This window comes from Rhincodon typus, chromosome 5 (assembly GCF_021869965.1).
Source record: "Rhincodon typus isolate 14 chromosome 5, sRhiTyp1.1, whole genome shotgun sequence".
Lineage (NCBI taxonomy): Eukaryota > Metazoa > Chordata > Chondrichthyes > Orectolobiformes > Rhincodontidae > Rhincodon > Rhincodon typus.
Window position 1 is genome coordinate 20,954,004 of NC_063336.1, and position 22,237 is coordinate 20,976,240.

At 42.3% G+C, this 22,237-nt stretch overlaps 1 protein-coding gene across 5 annotated transcripts in view; it reads right to left on the reverse strand.

The window, feature by feature from the left end:
- fig4a (FIG4 phosphoinositide 5-phosphatase a) overlaps positions 1-22,237 on the reverse strand; it is a 106,931-nt gene that overhangs the window by 27,635 nt on the left and 57,059 nt on the right. For all 5 annotated transcript variants that reach the window (XM_048596818.1, XM_048596822.1, XM_048596821.1 and 2 more), the window contains 4 exons: positions 21,768-21,813; positions 17,822-17,970; positions 9,508-9,674; positions 4,090-4,228 (listed from right to left, as the gene is read on the reverse strand). In XM_048596818.1, coding sequence (XP_048452775.1) covers positions 4,090-4,228; positions 9,508-9,674; positions 17,822-17,970; positions 21,768-21,813 — 501 coding nt within the window. The remainder of the gene's footprint in view (positions 1-4,089; positions 4,229-9,507; positions 9,675-17,821; positions 17,971-21,767; positions 21,814-22,237) is intronic.

Here is a 22,237-nt window from a genome sequence, read left to right on the forward strand (position 1 = left end):
CTATCTTCTCCGTCTGGTCCAAGAACTCCCCACCTACATCTGGGACACCACCCATGACCTCCATCTTCTCCAAGACTTCCAATTCCCTGGCCCCCAACACCTCATCTTCATTATGGACCTCCAATCCCTATACACTTGTATTCCCCGTGCAGATAGCCTAAAAGCCCTCTGCTTCTCCCTCGCCCACAGGCCCAACCAGCCCCTCTCCACCGACACCCTCATCCGCTTAACTGAACTCGTCCTTACCCTTAACTTCAACTTCAACTCCTCCCACTTCCTACAACTTAAGTGAGTGGCCTTGGGAACCTGCATGGGCCCAAGCTATGCATAGGATACGTGGAACAGTCCTTCTTCCGCAGCTACACAGGCACTATCCCCCACCTCTTCCTCTGCTACATCGATGACTGCATTGGCACCGCCTCGTGCTCCCACGAGGAGCTCGAACAGTTCATCAACTTTACTAACACCTTTCACCCCAACCTCAAATTCACCTGGATCATCTCTGATACCTCTCTCTCTTCCTGGACTTCTGTCTCCATCTCTGGTCACTACCTCAAAACTGATGTCTATTTCAAGCTCATTGACTCCCATAGCTACTTAGACTTCACCTCTTCTCACCCACCTTCCTGCAAGAATGCAATCCCCTACTCCCAAATTCCTCTGCCTCCGCCGCATCTGCTCCCATGATGAGGCATTCCTCTCCCGAACATCCCAGATGTCCTCGTATTTCCAGGGCCGCAACTTCCCCTCTCCAGTGGTCGAAAATGCTCTCAACCACATCTCTTGCGTTTCCTGCACCTCAGCCCCCACCCCGCAATAAAAACAAAGACAGAATCCCTCTTGTCCTCATGTATCATCCCACTCACCTCCAGATTCAACACATCATTCTCCACCACTTCTGTCACCTGCAATCTGACCCCACAACCAAGGATATATTTCCCTCTCCACCCCTATCTGCCTTCCGGAGGGACTGCTCTCTCTGCGACTCCCTTGTCCACTCCACAATCCCCACTAGCCCTACCACCCCCGGCACCTTTCCCTGCAACCTTAGGAAGTGCTACACCTGCCCCTATACCTCCCCCCTCACCTCCATCCCAGGCCCCAAAAGAACATTCCACATCAGACAGATGTTCACCTGCACATCCGCTAATGTGGTCAATTGCATCCGCTGCTCCCGATGTGGCCTCATCTACATCGGTGTGATCACTTTGTAGATCACCTGCGCTCGGTTCGCAACAAACAACAACACCTTCCAGTCGTGAACCACTTCAACTCCTCCTCCCACTCCCTGGACGACATGTCCATACTGGGCCTCCTCCAGTGTCGCAACGACGCCATTCGGAAACTGAAGGAGCAGCATCTCATATTCCACCTTGGGAGCCTACAATCCCATGGTCTCCATGTGGACTTTAATAGCTTCAAAATGTCCCCACCCCTGACCTCATCCCATGACCAACCCTCACTTTCATCTCCGCCTCCTTGACCTGTCCATCTTCTCTCTCACCTATCCGCTCCTCCCACTTCACTGACCAACCCCCACCATTGCCTGCCTGCACTCACCTATCGCCATCCCACCGACCTTCCCAGCCTCACCCGTCCTCTCTCTATATATTTCAGAGCCCCCTACCCCTCCCCCACAATGCTGAAGAAGGGTCCCGACCCGAAACGTCAGCTTTCCTGCTCCTCTGATGCTGCTTGGCCTGCTGTGTTCCTCCAGCTCCACACTGTGTTACCTAAGGAACGCCTGCAGTGATGGCCTGTGGCAGAGATGATTGACCTTCAAAAGCCATAACCATCTTCTTTTGTGCTAGGTCTGACTCCAACCAGCAGAGAGTTCGACCCCTGATTTCCATTGACTTCAGTTTTGCTAGGAGTGCTGATACCACACACGGTCAAATGTGGACAATCTCAACACCAGTCACCATCAAATTGCCTCTGGATTTCAGCACTGTTGTCAATTTGTTGGCCAAGGTTGCAATGAGGTATCAAGCCAAGTGGCCTTGGGGCAACCAAAATGAGCATCAGTGAGCAGGTTATTCCTGTGAAAGTGTTGCATTATCAATGGCCCCTCCTATGACTTTGCTGATTTAGTTTATATTGATAAAGCAGTAATTCATCAGGATGGATTTGTACTGGATGTATATGGGCAATTTTCCACATGCCAATAGATGCCAGAGTTGTAGTTGTACTGGAATAGTTTGGCTAGAGCTGTGGCAAGTTCTGAAGCACAGGTATTTAATATTATTGTGGAACGTTGTCAGAGTCAGTGCCTTTAGCCAGGTGAGTGAATCAAATTGATTAAAATCCGGCATTTGAGATGCAGGGGATATCCAAAGGTGAAGAGTTGGATCATTTACTCGGCACTTCCGAATAAAAGATGGAAGTTATTTTTCAGCTTTATCTTTTTCAATAATATGCTAAGTTCATACATTGTCATGGATGCGGATATCTGTGGTGCCTCCAACTACAGGGAGTTGTTTGATTGTCCACTGCCATTGACAAATTGGATACAGAAGAATTATAGAACTTAAATGTGAATCTTTGGTTGTGGGTTCCCTTACCCCTGTTTATTGCATGCAGCTTCAATTATATGGTAAGCAAGTAGCTGTGTGTTGTCATTTCACCAAGGTGATACCTCATATTTGGGAATACCTGGTGTTGCTCCTGCACTCTTCATTGAGCAACGTGGATTTGTGGGCTTGATGATAACAGTGGAGTTGGGGATATGGGCCATAATTAAGAGCTTTTATTTCATTATTCTTGTATGGGATGTGGCCAACACTGGCAAGGTTAGCCTTTGTTGCCCATCAGTAAATGACATTGCTAAGTGATTTCAGAGGGCAGTTAAGAGTCAATTCACGTCCTTGAGAGTTTGGAATCATATGTAGGACAAACCAAGTAAGTACATCAGATTTCCTTCCCCAAAGGACACTAGTGAAACTAGATGAGCATTTCTAATCAACAGCTTCATTGTTGTCATTAGGTTAGCTTTTAATCCCAACTTTTTTTTTTAAACTGAATTCAAATTTCACTATTTGTCATGTTGGGATTCAAACCCATGTCTCCAAGATATTAGCTTGGGGTTCTGGATTATTAGTCTGGTGAAACAAACACTGCACCACTGCCTTCTTTTGGTAATTGAGTCTAGCTAGATCTGTCAAAGTCTGTCCCATTTCACATGGTGTTAGTGCCACAAAACACAGTTGAAGACATCTTAAATGTGAAGAGGGAGGGTGAGCAGGTGAATTGGGTGGGGGGGGGGTGGTGTTGGTGAAGAGGGTGAATGGTTGACTGGTGAGGGATGGGTGAGTAACAGCAGGGAGTGAAGAGTAAATAGTAAGAGATGTAGGGTGAGAGAGGAAGGGTGAGCAGGTACAAGGGAGGCTGAGCAAATGAGTGCATGTTAAGGAGGGAAAGAGACCATGTGAGAAAACATCAGTGAGACAGGGAGAGTATAAGAGTGTCTGAGAGTAAAGGAAGGATGCAAGATTTGTGCAAAGGTGAGCGTGTTTGTGCAAAACAGGGACAGAGAGATTACACGTGTGTGAGTGAAGTGGGTGGAAGAAAGCACTGTGAGGGGAAAGTGTGTGAGAGAGGAAACATGAGGAACAAGAGGGTAATGCACACCTGTGAGAGAGAGGCAATGCACAAGAGATGATCCTCTCGCAACACAGGGATGTGTGTGCAAATAAGAGGGAATGCCAAGCGAATGGGAAAAGGGCGACAGGGTATGAACCCCAAGGCAGTGAATGAGCTGGACACACATACGCACCCCTTCCCTTCCTAATCTTCTCTTCTCAAAATGATCTTCATAAAGCAGCCTGGGAGAGGGGGCAATGCACACCTGTGAGTGTTAGCTTTGCTGACTTTTTAATTACTATTTTTACTAACTACTCATTTACTTAAATTATCCATTGATTGCTTTGATTAATTTTTCTGAAATTCATGTTTACTGGGGTGCTAGATTTTGTTGTTCTGGAATTTGCTCACCAACCACAATTCCCAACCCAGCAAGAAAATGTTGAAATGTTGTCCCCAACCCCCAACTTGCACAAAGATTGGATAACCCTGCTACTGACTATTCATTACCTTCTCTTGGGGCATAACAATTCCACTGTGTTCTTGTGATGCAAGTAATAGTCAGTTGGAAGCTCCCAGAGATGAAATTTTCCTTCCATAGGCTGGAAGACTCCAAGAAACAGATTGATAGCATCCTGTCTATCAGCATCTGTAACATTTAAAAAAATCTTTTAAACACAAAATAGAAAACTTACATATTTCAACAGATATTTGATGTTTATAGATGGAATAGAATTTTCCGTGACATATACCATTAGATACTTAATTTACGCTTGTCTTAGACATCAGTCTTTAATGACTGCCACTCTGGAAAACAGCCATGAGGGAAGTGTTAGGTAGAATCATTTTAGGCTAAACACCAGTCAATTACAATCTCCTTAAGCGAGTCTGATGGCTCAGTAGGCTGGATGGCTGTTTTGCAAGTGAGAGGTTCCTACACTGCTGAGGTTATCACGACAGACTCTCCGTCTCAACCTCTCCCCTTGCCTGAAACATGGTGATCCTCTGGTTAAACTGCTGGTCACCTCACTCTAATGAGAGCAGCCCTATGGTCTGGTAACACTATGGCGACCATAGGAAGGTGCCTTGCCTCTATTCGGTTCGCCTCTTGACAATGCAACGAAGACTAAAAACTTAATTTTAATATCCAATTCTGACACCAATCTTCAGCTTCTTCATCACTTCTACTGAATAAAGGTTTAGAGTCAACATTTCCTCCAAGTGAACACTTGGAAGTTTAAAACCATTGTTTAAATTGTTCTTGAAATGAACTCTACCTCCTTAAAACAATACCTTCCCTTTGCATGCTCAGTGACCTAGATTGTTTCCAATCCCACATTTTATCCATTAAAGACAATGACAATAAAAACACACAAGCTATATTTACTATAAAGTTACTGGACCAATTTAAAAACAGATACCACTTCCCAGCAATCTCTCAGTGAGATGGATATAGTCCTCTTTTCAAGGATAGACACTGACCTCATTGGAAGTGCCATTATACAAGTCACAGTTAGAAAGCAGCTTAGCAACAGGGGTTTGTAAACAATCAGGAAGTTTTTAAAAATAGAATTGTTTCAGGAGTCAGTGAACTTTGGGAAGAATGGAAGCACCAGGCAGGGTATTTGCTATAAAAGATGCAAAACAGATGTCAGAACAGTTTGTGTCATGGATCCACCCTCTTTCAGAAAGGGTCACTCATTATGATTTTCATTAAGGCATCCGCCTAACTGCCATCAAGGAAATTTTTCTTCTGACTCAGTTACGGGCAGTTAGAGAGCTCCTGAAGCTGGAGGAATATGAGACTTTCTAGCAACCTGTAATGAAGGCATTCTCTATCTAACTTTAAAAATAACTAGGTTCAGAAACCAGGCCCAACAGTGGGGTGGGTGGGGTAGTGACAACCCTTTCGGAATCGGAGGCAAGCAGGGAGTACCTCTGACTAAGCCTGGAGTTCTGCTCCCATCTCAGCCTGTTGCTGGTGTCTAAGTCGAAGCACATAAACTGGCCACACTGGTTTGTGAAATTGGACTTAAATTGAACTTGATTAGGCAGTTACAAGCCTACGTTTTTAGTTTATTTTTTATTGGGAATGTGAGCATTGTTCACAATTTGTTACAACAAGGTGCAGGGCTGGATGAACACAGCAGGCCAAGCAGCATCATAGGAGCAGAGGCTGACGTTTCGGGCCTAGACCCTTCATCAGAAAAGGGGGAGGGGAAGGGGGTTTTGAAATAAATAGGGAGAGAGTGGGAGGCGGATAGAAGAGGGATAGAGGAGAGGATAGGTGGAGGGGAAACAAACAGGTCGAAGAGGCGGGGATGGAGCCAGTAAAGGTGAGTGTAGGTAGGGAGTTAGGAAGGGGATAGGTCAGTCCAGGGAGGACGGACAGGTCAAGGGGGCGGGATGAGGTTGGTCGGTAGGAGATGGAGGTGCGGCTTGAGGTGGGAGGAGGGGATAGGTGGGAGGAAGAACAGGTTAGGGAGGCAGGGACGAGCTGGACTGGTTTTGGGATGCGGTGGGGGGAGGGGAGATTTTGAAACTTGTGAAATCCACATTGATACCATTGGGCTGCAGGGTTCCCAAGCGGAATATGAGTTGCTGTTCCTGCAACCTTCGGGTGGCATCGTTGTGGCACTGCAGGAGGCCCAGGATGGACATGTCGTCTGAGGAATGGGAGGGGGAGTTGAAATGGTTCGCGACTGGGAGGTGCAGTTGTTTATTGCGAACCGAGCGTAGGTGTTCTGCAAAGCGGTCCCCGAGCCTCCGCTTGGTTTCCCCGATGTAGAGGAAGCCACACCGGGTACAGCGGATGCAGTATACCACATTGGCAGATGTGCAGGTGAACATCTGCTTGATGTGGAAAGTCTTCTTGGGGCCTGGGATGGGGGTGAGGGAGGAGGTATGGGGGTAGGTGTAGCACTTCCTGCGGTTGCAGGGAAAAGTGCCGGGTGTGGTGGAGCTGGAGGGGAGTGTGGAGCGGACAAGGGAGTCACGGAGAGAGTTGTCCCTCCGGAAAGCAGATAAGGGTGGGGAGGGAAAGATGTCTTTGGTGGTGGGGTCGGATTGCAGATGGCGGAAGTGTCGGAGGATGATGCGTTGGATCCGGAGGTTGGTGGGGTGGTACGTGAGGACGAGGGGGATTCTTTTTTGGTTCTTATTGCGTGGACGGGGTGTGAGGGATGAGGTGCGGGAGATGTGGGAGACACGGTTGAGGGCGTTCTCGACCACCGAGGAGGGGAAGTTACGGTTCACAAGTTTCAAAATCTCCCCTCCCCCTACCACATCCCAAAACCAGTCCAGCTCGTCCCTGCCTCCCTAACCTGTTCTTCCTCCCACCTATCCCCTCCTCCCACCTCAAGCCGCACCTCCATCTCCTACCGACCAACCTCATCCCGCCCCCTTGACCTGTCCGTCCTCCCTGGACTGACCTATCCCCTTCCTAACTCCCTACCTACACTCACCTTTACTGGCTCCATCCCCGCCTCTTCGACCTGTTTGTTTCCTCTCCACCTATCCTCTATCCGCCTCCCACTCTCTCCCTATTTATTTCAAAACCCCCTTAACCCTCCCCCTTTTCTGATGAAGGGTCTAGGCCCGAAACGTCAGCCTCTCTGCTCCTATGATGCTGCTTGGCCTGCTGTGTTCATCCAGCCCTGCACCTTGTTGTCTCGGATTCTCCAGCATCTGCAGTTCCTACTATCTTTGTTTACAATTTGTTGTCCATTTCTAACTGCCCTTGCAAAATGGGAGTGAGGCAGTTATTGTTAAGTGCAGCAGTCCATGGTATAGCACATCCCACAACAAAAACCGAAATTGCTGGGAAAACTCAGCAGGATTGGCAGCATGTGTGGGGAAAAGCAGAGTTAACGTTTTGAGTCCAGAACACTTGAAGTGTCACCAGACTTGTAACATTAACTTTGCTTTCTCCCCACAGATGCTGCTAGACCTTCTGAGTTTCTCCAGCAAGTTCTGTTTTTGTTCCAGATTTCCAGCATCCACAGTTCTTTGTTTTAATTAAACATCATCACAATATTACCATCATCCTTCTTGATCTGGTCATGATTTTGACTTGTCTCCACACACAATGCCTGACTCAACATGCCAGTTGGCAAGGTTAACTGTCAGCTCCCCCCACCACTAAACTGAGTCCAGTGGGCTCTTGCAGATGTTTACAAACATGTGGAATAAGCGCAAGTAGATAGTTTGGTCCCTCAAGACTACTGAGCCATTAATAAAATTGTGGCTGATCAGTTTGTGCTTCCAATATACTCTAACATATTTTGATTTCCCTGCCTAACAAAAACCTACCAACCTTTGATTTAATAATATTTAATGATCTCGCCTCCTGAAGCGGAGAATTCCAAAGTCACATGACCCTCTGAAAACAGATTGAAAATCCAGCTCTTACGGTGAAATAGCATTGACTCTGTGTCACAAGTGAGGTTGAGCTGCAGACACACAAACACACGTATACATAAAGGAAGAAAGACTTGTGTTTTATATCAAGTCTTTCACTATCTCTGACATCCCAAAGTACGTTACAAGCAAGAAGGTGCTTTTTAAATTGTAGGTACCGTTGTTACTATGGAGCAATGTAGCCAGTTTGTACACAAATTTCCTACACCAGTAAAACAAAAGCAAAATACTGTGGACATAGGAAATCTGAAATAAAAACTGAAAATGATGGAGAAACTTGAGTATGACAGCATCAATGGAGAGAAAGAAACATTTAATGTTTCAAATTCAATATGACTTTCCTTCAAAACCCAGGTTCTGAACATTAACTTGGATTCTATCTCCCCAACTGATGTCAGATTTGCCAGGTTTCTCCAGCTCTTTGTTTTTTATCACTGTAAAGTTTGTAGGAATAATGATTAGATGGTCCGTTTTAATCATGTTGATTGACAGATGAGCATTGGCCAGACACAAAGGATAACTCACATGCTCTTTTTCAAAGTAGCAGTATGGGATTCTTTACACCATCTGGGACGGTAGTCTAAACTTTGGTTCAACTTCTTATCTAAATGACACGACCTCGGATGGTGCAGAAATCCCTCAGAATGGTACTGAAATCTCAATCTAGAATGCTGTGCTTAAGTCCTGGAGATGGACCATTTCTGGTGACAATGCCAACAGGTGAGCACAGCACGCATGTGATACAATCTTGGTTGACAATTCATTGAAGCTGCTTTCTTTTTGACCAAAGTTAAGTCAAAGCCCTGTCTACATTCAGAACAACTAAACAGACGCCATGACAGAATTGACATAATTTACAAGGGACCTCTGTGGTCTCCTGGCCAATATTTATCCACAAATCATCACCATATTTATCTCAGCAGGTCTGCCAGGTGTGGATTACAGTTTTGATTTGAATATGACTCTTCAAAACCCAGCTTCACATTCAACTTGAAATGTTTCTCCAACGATGCCTGACTTGCTGAGACTTTCACGCACTATGTTTTTATTTCAGATTTCTAACATTAATTTTGCTTAATAATCTGTTATTGATCTCACTGGTTTCTGTGGGATCTCACTGTGTAGAATGAACAACTGTGCTTTTCTGTGCAAGAAGTGACAATATCCAAAGCATTTCATTGGCCTTGAAGCACTTTGCGATGGACCAAGGCCATGAGAGCTGTGATACAACTGTACATACATTTATGAATATCCTGGAGGAATGTGTATAAAAGGGAAGCTAGGGAGAGATATTGAAAAAGCTAAAAACTTAGAAAGAGAAAAAACAGCACAGGTAAAGATTTTCAGTGGCAATGGATGCAGACATACAATATAATACATGCACAAAGAAAAATTCAGAAAAATCTTTTCATTGCTCAAGCACAATGTGAGGATTGCATCAGGGTCTACTTTTGAGAAGCTTAACAATGTTGAAGAATAGTTAAAAAAATTATAAAGGTCATAGATTACCTGAAAATGCATTACTGTAGTACCTAGAAAGTGTCTGCATGATGTCCTTAGAATGTTGTGTCCATGGTGCAATCTTCCTGTAAGTTTTCACTCGATGTACTAACTGCGAACCTCCATATTGCAAAGACAGTGTATCACCGTGATCTTCATACAGTTCTTCAAATAATCTATCAGGAAATTAATTTAAGAGTAAGAGCAATTTTACTTTCTTTACTAAGGTTTTAAAACAGGAACATCTTGAAGTCCACATTTGCATTGTGAATATTTTAGTTTTGCTTGCATGCCCATCCCGTTCTCTCATCAATCTCCCTCCTGCTATACCATGCAAAACATCCCAAAAGGGCTTAAATACTAGCAATTAAAAAAGTTCTCACACTAAGCCACAGGAAAAGACATAAAGACAAGGTAGCTGAAAGCTTATCCAGAGATTGGTTTTGAAAGAGAAGTGTAGGCAGGGGAATTCATTGCTGGGGGTGGAAGTTTGGGGTGGGTGTCGTTGGGGGGGTGGAGGCTGTGGAAAGTGTAGTTGCCAGAGGTGAAGAGATCAGAATTGAAGGTTGTGCAAAAATCCAGAATTGGATGAATGCAGAGATTTCTACAAGTTGTAGGAGTGGACGAAATAATAGTGACAGGGAAGGGGTGAGGCCTTTTTCAGATTTGAAATCAAAGAAAAGGATTTTAAACTAAAACATGACTGGACTGGGTGCCAGAGAAAGTTAGCTAGTACAGGGTAATGGGGAAGGAAACTTAATGGGGTACTGGAGTTTTGGATGACTATAAATTTACATAAGATAGAATTTAGGAGACTGGCTAGGAGAGCACTGGAATATTCAAGTCTAGAGGTAAAAAAAGGTAGGGTCTCAGCAGCAGATCAACTAAAATAGGATTGAAATAGGATGATGTTATGGAGATTTCAATTTAGAGATAGAGCGGATGTGAGATTGGGAGCTTATCTTGAATTCAAGCAAAACGATAAGGTTCCAAATGTCTGACTCAGCTTCAGACAGTTGCCATGGTGATAGACGTAAACAATGGTTAGGAGATGGACTTTGTGGCAGGAACCAAAGACAAGTCCAGTCCCAGACTTTAGGTGGAGGCAAATCCTATTCATCTAATATTGGATATCAGACACACAGTGTGGCAAATCACAGATAGTGGTGAGGTTGAATGAGCTGGCAGTGAGAGTGAGTTTGGAGTCATCATGATACCATTAGGGCCTGATTTTGTGTTCTGTGATATCACAGAGAGCTAGCAAATGAAAACAAAATGCAAAAGGGTTAAGATTTGATTCTTAGGAACCCCAGAGGCTACGGCCTCATACTGGTAACAGGAATCATTGAAGATAATTGTCAATTCAGTTGATTAAATAAAAATGATGAAACCAGACAAGGGGATTTCCACTCAGATGGACAATGGATGAGAGATGTCGGAAGGTGATAGTATGGTTAAAATGTGATGAAAGCTGCAAACAAATCAAGAAAGATGAGGAGGGATAATTTACCAGTCATAAAGTATATAAGTTGCGGCTTTGAGAAAGACTGTTTTACTGTTGTATCCAGGCTGTTGTGGGAGACATGGAAGAAATTATACAGGCTCTGACCCAAAATTTTAATTCCACTCTGGCCACAGGGAGGTGCTAGAGAACCAGAGAACAGTTAATGTGGTTCCACTTTTCAAGAAGGGTGGTAGAGATAAAGGGAATTACAGGCCAGTGAGACAACACCAGTGGTAGGGGAAACTGCTGGAGGAGAGAATTAGTCACCACTTGAAAAGGCAAGGTTTGGTCAGGAATAGTCAGCATGCATTTTTCAGACAGAAATCATGCCTAACAAATGTGACTGAATAATTGAGGAGGTAGCCAGGTGTGTCGATGTGGTCAGTGCAGTTGATGTAGTTTAAATGAATTTCAGCAAAGTCTTTGACAAGTTTTCACTTGGGTGATTGATAAAGTAGGTAAAAGTACATGGAATCCACGGTAATTTGGCAAGATGGATCCAAATTGGCTTACTGGTAAGAAAAAGAGAGTAGGGGTAGATGGTAGAAGGCTGTTTAAATGACTGGAGGCCAGTGTCCAGTGGCTTACCACAAGGTCAGTCCCTTTATTGTTAGTGATTATAAAAAAGTACAGAAGAAAATGTGGCGGGGGAAAAATAAAGTTTGTGCACAATCCAAAGATTGGTTGGCTGATTGACAGTGAAGAAGGTCTTAGATGGATTGGTCAGATGAAATTTAACCTTGATGGACTCTGGAAAAAGTAACAAGACAAGGGGTACTCACTGAATGGCAGAACACTTGGAAGCTCAAAGAAACAAAGGAGTCTTGGACTGTGTGTCTACAGATTCTTGAAGGCCAGCCAACCAGCTGGAGTATTGTGTGCAGTTCTGGTCTTTATACTGTAAGATGCATGTGATCTTGCTGGTGGGTGTGCAAAGGAGATTCATCAGATATTGCCTAGGATAAAGAGAAGCTGGATAGGGTTGGGTTTTTTTTAAATTTAGATCAGAGAAGGTTGAGGAGGGATTGTTTTGAGATGTATACGATTATGAGTGGCATAGAGAGGTCAGATAGGAAGCAGTTGTTCCTCTTAGTTGAAGTGTCAACGGTGAGGGTGCATAATTTAAAAGGAGAAAGGCAGGAAAGGGGACTTAAGGAAAAATCTTCCTTTCCCTCACCCCCCACCCCCCCAACAAGAGGTTTTTGGGAATCTGGGACGCACTACCTAGGAGGGTAGTAGAGGCAGGAAACCCCTGTCTTTAAAAAGGTACATGGATGAGCACATGAAATGTCATAACATTTAAGGCTATGAGCTGAATGCTAGAAATTGGGATGAGTGTAGGTCAGCACAGATTTGATGGTCTAAAGGACTTCTTTTGTACTGTATGATATAATGACACAGTGGAATGACTTTTATGTGGGGGTCACGGTGCTCTCAAGTACAGGAGTAAAAATGTCATATTGCAACTACTGAGAACCGTCCTCAGATTATACCTGGAGTACTGTGTACAGCTCTGGTCTCCTTAACGAAGGAAGGAGACATTTTCCATAAAGGCAAAGTAATGAAGGTTCAGTAGAATGATCTTTGAACGATAGCAGGATTGTCCTGTAAGGATACATGGAGGAGAGGGGGCCTGGAGTTTGGAACACAGCAAGGTGACATCATTGAAACATACTCAATTCTTCAAGGGCTCAACTTGATGAATGCTAGAAGGAACATTTCTCTTGGCTGGAGTGGGGAAGTGGGTGTCTAAAACCAGGGGACAGTCTTAGCATGAAAGGTAGGCTCTTTAGGGTTGAAATGAGGAGGAATTTATTCATGCAGAAGGTGGTGAATTTTTGGAATTCTCTAAACCAGAAGGCTATGGATGTTCAATTACTGAGTATACCAAAGATTGAGATTGTTGCGTTCTACATATTTAAAGAAATCAAAGGAGTTGGGGATAGTAAAGGAAAATTACAATGAGGTAGAGAAATCTCGGGGGGCTGATGTCCTACACCTATGTTCCACACACTGTCCAGTCACTGCATATGAATTCAGCCTCAGTTAACTGTGATTACCTCATTCAAATTATACAAGGGTAATCTGTGCAAAATTCTTAGCTAGCCTCTAAAGCTGTGAAGGACATTATCAAGCTGGACAGGGTTCAGAAGAGATTTATCAGGATGTAGTTGGGCATGGAAGATTTGTGTTATAAAGAAAGGCTGTATAGGCTGGAACTTCTTTCACTGGAGCGTAGGAGGTTGAGAGGTGACCTGATAGGAGTTTACAAAATGATGAGATGTAAGATAGAGTTGATGGTAGTTGTCTTTTCCTCAAGATGGGGAATTTCAAGACTAGGGAGCACATTTTTAAGGTGAGAGGAGAGCTTTAAAAAAAAAAGGCAAATTTTTACATTGAGGGTGGTTCGCGTGTGGAATGAACTTCCTGAGGAAGTGGTGGATGCAAGTACAACTACAACGCTTAAAAGATATTTGAATGGATACATGAATAGGAAAGGTTTGGAAGGGTATGGGCCAGGAATAGGCAGATGGAACTAGTTTAGTCTCAGATTAGTTTTGACACGGACTGGTTGGACCAAAGGGTCTGTTCCCATACTGTATGACTATGACCAAGACAAATAGTACAGAATAATAAAACAATATTTTCATATATATCCAATCTCCAGTTGTAATTTATCTGATGTTAATGGCACACATGGTTTACATGTAGATCAATAAAACTGCAGTATTCTATACATGCACTCTAACCTTGCTGAGCAAAAATGTACATTATAATACACATAAATGTGCAATTGTAAAGGTAGTGGAAGGTCTGTCTATACACGACACTATTTTAACTGAAAGATTTGTGAATACAGTTTGGGTACAAGCTCAGTTTGTTGAATGGCCTACTCCTGTTCTGTGTAAACTTTACAGCTGTAATCAGTTCAAGATATAGCAACTAGTAACAAATTTTACTGCAATTTTCTTTTGCTTTCTGCCTTGCAGAATGACATGACGGTGTGTACTTCCTGTAGGTACACTACACTGCCTACATTGTAAGTTACAAGTATGCAGAGGTATTAACTTATTAATTGTGCATAAAAGACATTACAAACAAGCTCAATACCATCCTCATGGATATCTCAACAGTACATTTTTTTTCTATAAATGTGTCATCAAACAACGTCCAAAAATTGAAACTGTATCGCCATTTTCTCCATTCTTAATTCAGAGGTGCTCAGGCCAACAGTAATGCCTCCTCCTGCTAGACTGAATTAATCACTCAAGCAAGTAGAATAAAAGCCAGGCATCAAACATGGATCTTCTTTTCCTGTAGGGATTAGTATAATATCATGTATGTGGTGCATGCAGACTGCCCTTTTCAATAATTTACTATTTTATTTCAAATTTTACCAATCTTCAGAGTTAGTGTAGAAGAAATCATAGATTGTTGATTCTTTAAATCCAGTACTAGGTAAAGATATACATAGAGCACAGAACTGCCAGACAGATATGAATATCCAATATTTACCAGGATGTGTTTTGCAGCAGTGTGGAGGAGTTAGAGGCCGGAAAACAGTAAATTTGTGTTTCTTCCAAAATTGCAGTTTCAATTTTAGGGCACGCATTTAAAAAAAAACTTCAACAAAAGCCAGCTGATTAACAAGATTGGCTACATCCTCGAAGTGGAAATCCTGGACTGAGTGCAGCTCAGGAGCAGGTAGATTGGGGATCTCAGTATTTACAGATCAGTTTGTTGGACCCGGGGTAAACACTTCTGACTCTTATCAAAATGCATGTGCAAATGCACTCACCTAATCAATCTTCCCTTTCTCATCCTTATTTATCTATTGGATTCACTGAAGCTTTAGAAACCTGGCCAACACTGATTACAAATAGAAAAGCTGCAATACTGAAGAAATGTAGCGTCTGAAAAAGATTTCAATAATCAATCTGTCTCCTGAGAGTGGATGCATCTCCTGTCTTAGTCCCACTCTTTAAAACTGGAACTGGACAAATTCAAGACATTTTGGGATATGATTTCAGGCTATTATACAAACATACAAATCAAGAGTAAGCCATTCAGGCCCTCAAGCCTGCTCTGTCACAATCAGATCATGGCTGACTGTAATATCAATTCCACATTCTCATCTACTGCAATAACCTCTTATGACTTTGCTCAACAAGAACCAATCTACTTTGGCTTAAAAATGTTCAAGGTTTGCCTTCCACCAGTTTCAGTAAAAACCTCTAGTGACTTTCAAAACTGTGAAAAATGCCTCATCTCCATCTTAAGTGGGTGACTCGTGATTTTTAAACAATGACTTCTAGTTCTAAATTCTCCCATAAGAGGAAACATCCTCTCCACATCTACCCTGTTCAGACCCTTCAGGAATTTATTCATTTCTATCAAGTTGGCTTCCTAGTCTTTTAAACTGCACTGGATACAAGCTTAGTTGTCCAACCTTTCCTCATAAAACAATGCATCCATTCCACAGATCACAGAACAGTACAGCACAAGAACAGGCTTTTTGGCCCACCATATTTGTGCTGACCATGATCGCATTTTGAAATAATATCCCATCTGCCTCATGTGTTTGTAACACCCTATTTCCTGCCTGTTGATGTGTCTACCCAAATGCTTCTTAAACGTTGATATCATATCTGATTCGATCATTGCCTCTGGCAGCGTGTTCCAGGCACCTACATGAAAAAAAAAACTTACCTCGCACATTCCCTTTAAATTTTCTCCCTCTCAACTTAAACTTAAACGCCCTAGTTATGAGACATTTCCACCGTGGGAAAAAGAATGACAACTTTCTTCTTAAATATCCATAACTCCACAGATTTTCATGTTTTATCTGGAAACTTATTAATCAGACCACCTACATTTTCATCTAAATCATTTACATATACTACAAACAACAGAGGTCCCATCACTGATCCTTGTGGAATACCACTAGTCACGGTCCTCCTGTCGGAGGAACATCCCTCTACAACTACCCTCTATCTTCTATGACCAAGAAGTTTTGTGTCCACCTTACCAATGCACCGTGGATTCCAAGTGACTTAATCTTCTGGAGCAGCATACCATGAGGGATCTTGTCAAATGCCTTAGTAAAGTCCATGTAAACAATATCCACTGCCCTACCCTCAATCAGCTTCATCATTTCCTCAAAACAAAAACTCAATCAAATTTAACAGAAATTTGTGAGACAACACCTCTCTCACACAAAGCCAGGCTGACTATCCTTAATTAGTCCATATAAATAAAATGAATAAATCTTGTTCTTAAGCACCTTCTCCAATAATTTCCTGGATGATCCCTGTTGTCCAGATATTGGTCTAGTAAACAAACAAACAAACAAACAAACAAACAAAGTCTCTGAACTGCTTCCTCTCTTAAATAAAGGTGTCTCATGCAGGAGGAAATCCAGTTTCCTCTGCAATCTCACACCATTTAGATTTTGTTTGTTAAAGAAAAATTGTCCAGCTAAAGTGACGTTTTCACATTTTCCCACATTATACTTCATTTGCCATTTATTTGCCCACTCAGTCAATCCAGATCTTTTGTAATTTCAAAGTCCTACTCAAATATACCCACTTTTAATGGTTAAATTTACTGTCAAATAAAATTCTACATTTAAATTTGCCAAGTTATGCTAGCTTTAAAGAATAAGGGAAACAAATTCAGTACCCCTGTTGGTTTGAACATATTAACGCCAGGAGTGCTAAGCACACGGGTGCAAAGGTGGTGGAAAAGCAGTGGAGAACAACTTTTCACTTTATACATTAATGATCTAGATGATGGAACTGAGGGTATTCTGGCTAAGTTTGCAGATGATACAAAAATAGGTAGAGGGACAGGTAGTATTGAGGAGGTGGGAGGCTGCAGAAGGATTTGGACAGGTTAGGAGAGTAGGCAAAGAAATGGCAGATGGAGTACAACGTGGGAAAGTGTGAGGTCATGCACTTTGGTAAGAAGAATAAAAGCATGGACTATTTTCTAAATGGGGAGAAAATTCAGAAGTCTGAAGTGCAAAGCGACTTGGGAGTTCTAGTCCAGGATTCTCTCAAGGTAAATCTGCAGGTTGAGTCAGAATTAGGAAGGCAAATGCAACTTTGGCATTTATTTTGAGAGGACTTGGAATATAAAAGCAGGGATGTACTTCTGAAGCTCTATATATTGTGCGCAGTTTTGGGCCCGAGATCTCAGAAAAGATGTACTAGCCCTGGAGCGGGTTCAGAGGAGGTTCACAAGAATGGTCCCAAGAATGAAAAGCTTAACATAGGAGGAACGTTTCAGGACTCTGGGTCTATACTTGATGGAGTTTAGAAGGATGAAGGGGGATCTAATTGAAACCTACAAAATACTGAATGGCCTGGACAGAGTGGATGTTGGGAAGATGTTTCCATTGATAGGAGAAACTAGGACCTGAGGACACAGCCTTAGAGTAAAAGGGAAGACCTTTTAGAACACAGATAAGGAGAAACTTCTTTAGCCAGAGAGTGGTGAATCTATGGAATTCACTGCCGCAGAAGGCTGTGGAGGCCAGGCCATTGAGTATATTTAAGACAGTGATAGACGGATTCTTGATTGTCAAGGGGACCAAGAGTTACAGGTAGGATGGGGCTGAGAAACTTATCAATCATGATTGAATGGTGGAGCAGACTTGATGGGCTGAATGGCTTAACTTCTGCTCCTATGTCTTATGGTCTAATGGCAGATTCCCCAATTATTGTGAGGGGTGGGTGAAATCAGATAACGAAAGAAAAATCAGTAATCTGAACAAATTAAAGCAGCTAGAGTCCACATAAGGAACGGATTGCTTACCGAACAGCATCAGTGTCAAACTGCAGTCTTGGTTTATCAATTACACCTATCGCATAGAGCTGATATGCCAAAGCACATTTTCCCACCATAAACTGAGCTGTGTTTGTACGATCCAAACAGTCAACACAGTTTGTCCTAAGGACACCCGTCTGAAACAAAATTTAAACAGAATTGATCGTTGTGCTAAACTATTAATTCATTATCATTACAGTTATCCTTCAGTAGACTTAGAAATAGTAGATTATTCAATGTACAGAAATCACCAATTTGTCAAAAACATGCTTGGTTTTCAGTAAGGAAAACCTGGAAAACTTGTCTTTAAAAGGTTAAAAATAAAAACATGTCATACATAACATTTTAGTCACTCCATACTTTGAAAAATTTCTAAACACTTCAAGATATTTATAATTACTACTATAGCAGAAGGTAGGTGGAGAGTAAATAAACACTTAACCTTTCAGGTCAATTGTTGTTCATCAGAACTGGGAAAAGTTAAGCAAGTGAAAGGTAGGAGGAAGTTGCAGTGACAAGATGGAAGACAGAAGAGATTAAATGACAAAAGCATTGGTGGAGAAAGAGGAAAGACAGTGGTAATGAGATACAAAGATGAAGATATGTCTGAAGAGGTGTGAATGGCAGAGAGCAGCTGCCATCCAAGAGAAAACAAACAAGAGTAACAATCAGTGCCTCATATATAGAGAATCACAAAACTCCCTACACTGTGCAAGTGGCCATTCTGCCCATTAAGTCCATTCCGGCCCTTCAAAGATCATCCCACCCCAATCCAGTCTCCAAACCCCACCCCCGGCCCTACAAGTTTTTGTTAAAATGCAGAGGGTGGTAAGTGCCTGTAACACGTTGCCAGGCAAGATGGCAGACACAGAGCATTAACATGGGTTTTGGATTACTAATCTGGTGATGTTACTTATGGCACTGTCTGTCCACATTTGTTGAGCTTATACAGACTTGTGTTTTTTTTTAAGAATTTATACATCTGCATTCTTAAATTTCTGCTTCTCTACACTCATTTCTTATCTTCCAAGCAATGGATGACCCCCTTATTCTGCATACGAATATGTGCCAATTCACATTAAGTATATTTAATTACATTTTTCATTTATTTACCACTATCAAGAAATGGAATTATACAAAGTTAAGAGAACAGATTAGTCAGAAAAATGTTATGTCTCTCACTGACACATTTATTTGTTCTTGGAACCTATTGGAACAAAACAGTGAACCTTTGAACTGATATCCTAAGCCATATGAGCTTTCACTACCAAGGGATTTTGCTGTGACAAGAAACTAAACGGTTGAATGAAGTGAATAGCCAAAGTGACCACTGTTACACAATAAAGAAAGCCATGGAACATCTGTCACCTTTCAAATCACATTTTCAATGACTTAGTAAGCAATCAACTCACTTACAGTTGCCTGTCTTACTGGAAGAAGACTCTCCCAAAGTGCAGTTGTCACAAACAATTAAATCATGCATGTTGTTAAATTGGCTTCTTTAATGTTTATATGATTGGAACTCCCAAACGAAATATGTATTATTCTACAAAGAATGCATATTCCAGTTAACTAAGACATCTAAGAACTCTGGGATGTCAAACAGGCAATCTGAATTTACATTTAGTTATGCAAAATGATAATTGCCTTCGGGGATAAATTCATCCAAAAATCCCAGCGTTACTGCAGAATTTAGGTTTAATCAGACATATATACTAATGAGATTCTTGTGAGCTGAAACAGAACAAATCTATAGTTCGAGTGGGACTCTTGGCGAGATAGCAGTAGTTGCTTGGTCTGGCATTGGAGCCAAGGACTTCTAGTTGCAGTAGGCCCAGAGTGGGGATTCCTGGTGTTCTGGCAAGGCGGCAGCTGCAGCAGCAGCAGCAGCAGCGTGGTATGCCCGGAGCTGGGACTCCTGGTGTCAATGAGGCTGCAGTGGATCCAGGGATTCCTCTTTGCAGGGTCAGTGTGGATTCACAGTCTGGGACTCGGCACCAGAGAGGTGAACCCAGCAGCGAACAGTTGACGCCTAAAGTGTGGAGATTCCTACGATGGTGGGTCTGGCACAGGAGGCAATGAGGCGGAGCAGATATCGTTGGTGCGCCAGCTCAGGACTCTCATTGAGTCATCTCTTCTATCCATTTTATTCTTAAACTACTCAAAACGGCACCGGATTGTGGCGACTGTTGAAGTTTTTCACAATAATTTACAGCCTTATTCACCATAAAATGTAAGTGACAATGAATAAATTTTAAAAAAAATAAACTGTTCTATTCAATCCGAATATAGCTCTGATAATGCACAGAAATAGATGATATACCAGATTATTAATCTTGTAAATTATAAAATCCATGTTGGTGGGATGATTCTAACCTTAAATCAGGGAGGAGACTAGGAAAGCAGTTAACAATTACCAGAAGATTTGTCCACATATGTCCCATGGACGTATTGCTGATTCGAATTCAAAGGTGTTCGGAGTGGATGGAAAAAGCACGTGCCAAAAGTCAGCATGGTCACAGTGTCCTCAGGTCTGAACAAGATTATCACTGCTAGCCTGAATGGGTAAGCTTTACCACTAGGTAAAGCACCAGGAAGAGGGTCCTGGGCCAGAGAAAAGCCCAAACAAACTTTTGTTCCTTTGCACTTTCTTTGTGGAGTTGGGAATTCCCTAGAATTCCCTCCCTAATAGCATTGTGGGTCAACCCACAGCAGCAGGACTGCAGTGGTTCACAAAGGCAGCTCACCACCACCTTCTCAAGGGCAATTAAGGATGGGCAAGAAATGCTGGCCAGCCAGCGATGCCCACATCCCACAAAATGAAAAAAAAAAGTGCCCCTTGGACCATGCATACTGTTTCCAGTAATGAGATTCTCCAGAAATCTCCTCCCTGAGATTTAAATTGTTAACAGGGACTGCTCCTTCAGTGTTGGCCTGTGGTATCCAACAGACAGACAGACAAACAATCTACTCTTCCCAACAGTAAATGCTGGTTCCCAGTCATTGCAAATTTGTAGCTGATCAGTGTCAAGGAGATAAGGTTAGGGGGCAAAATCACCAAGATATTATACTACTGGCGTGAGGGCTGTTAGGCAAGTGCTTAATTCCTAGCTAAGCTCAGATTTTAAATTTCACTTCTTCTCCAGGTGGCATTCTTATTTATCCATGGATTGCTGAAACATGGCTTGTGTGATTTTAGTATAGAGGATGGTGAGTAGGAAAGCCTCAAGTCTGTCTCTGCTGGAATGGACATCAAACTGCATACTGTTGCCATTCCTGTGAACCAAGCACTACTTGTCCAGCCAACTGAATAAACCCTATTCCAGGGCTGTCATACCCCTGCTCAGCCATTTGACTACAACCTAAATTTACACAACACAATCCTATCCTGACCTCACTGATAATGTCCACAGCCTCTTGACACAGAAGGGCAGTAACCATGCGCTAAAGTTTTCATTAGTTTCTAGGCTTTCTTTTGGATAGAATGATTATCTTGTTTGCATTTATTTCTAGCTTCTCATATGTGGCTCTCTGCTACCAATGCATCAACTTTGACTTAACTCAAGTTACTCAAACAACTTTTAAAAAGGAGGTGACCCTTGACCACATACATGTTGCGGCTATTAAGATCACGTTAGAGGCTCAGAATTTGTAGTGAATAACTCTTGACTTGTCTCCCGAATTCCCTTCCATCACATAAAAGACATTTATTAGGAGTGTGATGGAATGCCCTTCACTTGTGTGGATGGGTACAGCTCCAACAATACTCAACAACTTGATGATAAAAAACTATTAGCTAGTACCACATTGAGGATGTGGTTTGTGTAATAGTGTATAATCACTAGTCTGTATTCTCAATGAACTCCATACTCAACAATTAGGCCATTTTGTGATGTCACATTTTAACTATTACATTACCAATTCCTCACTTTACCTGTAAACGAAAAGTTTTTTGAATATATCCACAAAGTTCATCCCATCTGTGAAAAAAGTGAAGGTATAATGAGTATGAAAGACAGAGAAAGAACACAAGTTGGTCACAGTATAGCATCTTTAAACATTAAAGTGATTCATCAAAAGACAAAGAAATAGATACATACAGCTTGTGCAAAAGAGATTAGGAAGATTTACTGAAAACACAGTAGGAAAGACTGATTTTGAGGTTGTTGAAATTGGAGAGGCAGAATGACTTCAAGATTTCACACAGAATAGGACCAAGGAAACAGCAAGTTCTCACTCTGTTGCCAAGTGAAAACAGAGGACCGTAAGTACAACAGGGGAATATCTCGCTAGAACATATTGCAGAGCAAAGAGGGTGAACATAATTGATCAAAACCATTGAGGGATTTCTAAAAAAAGGATTTAAATTCTGATCCTCCTGTCTTTTGTACAAATTTCTTCATG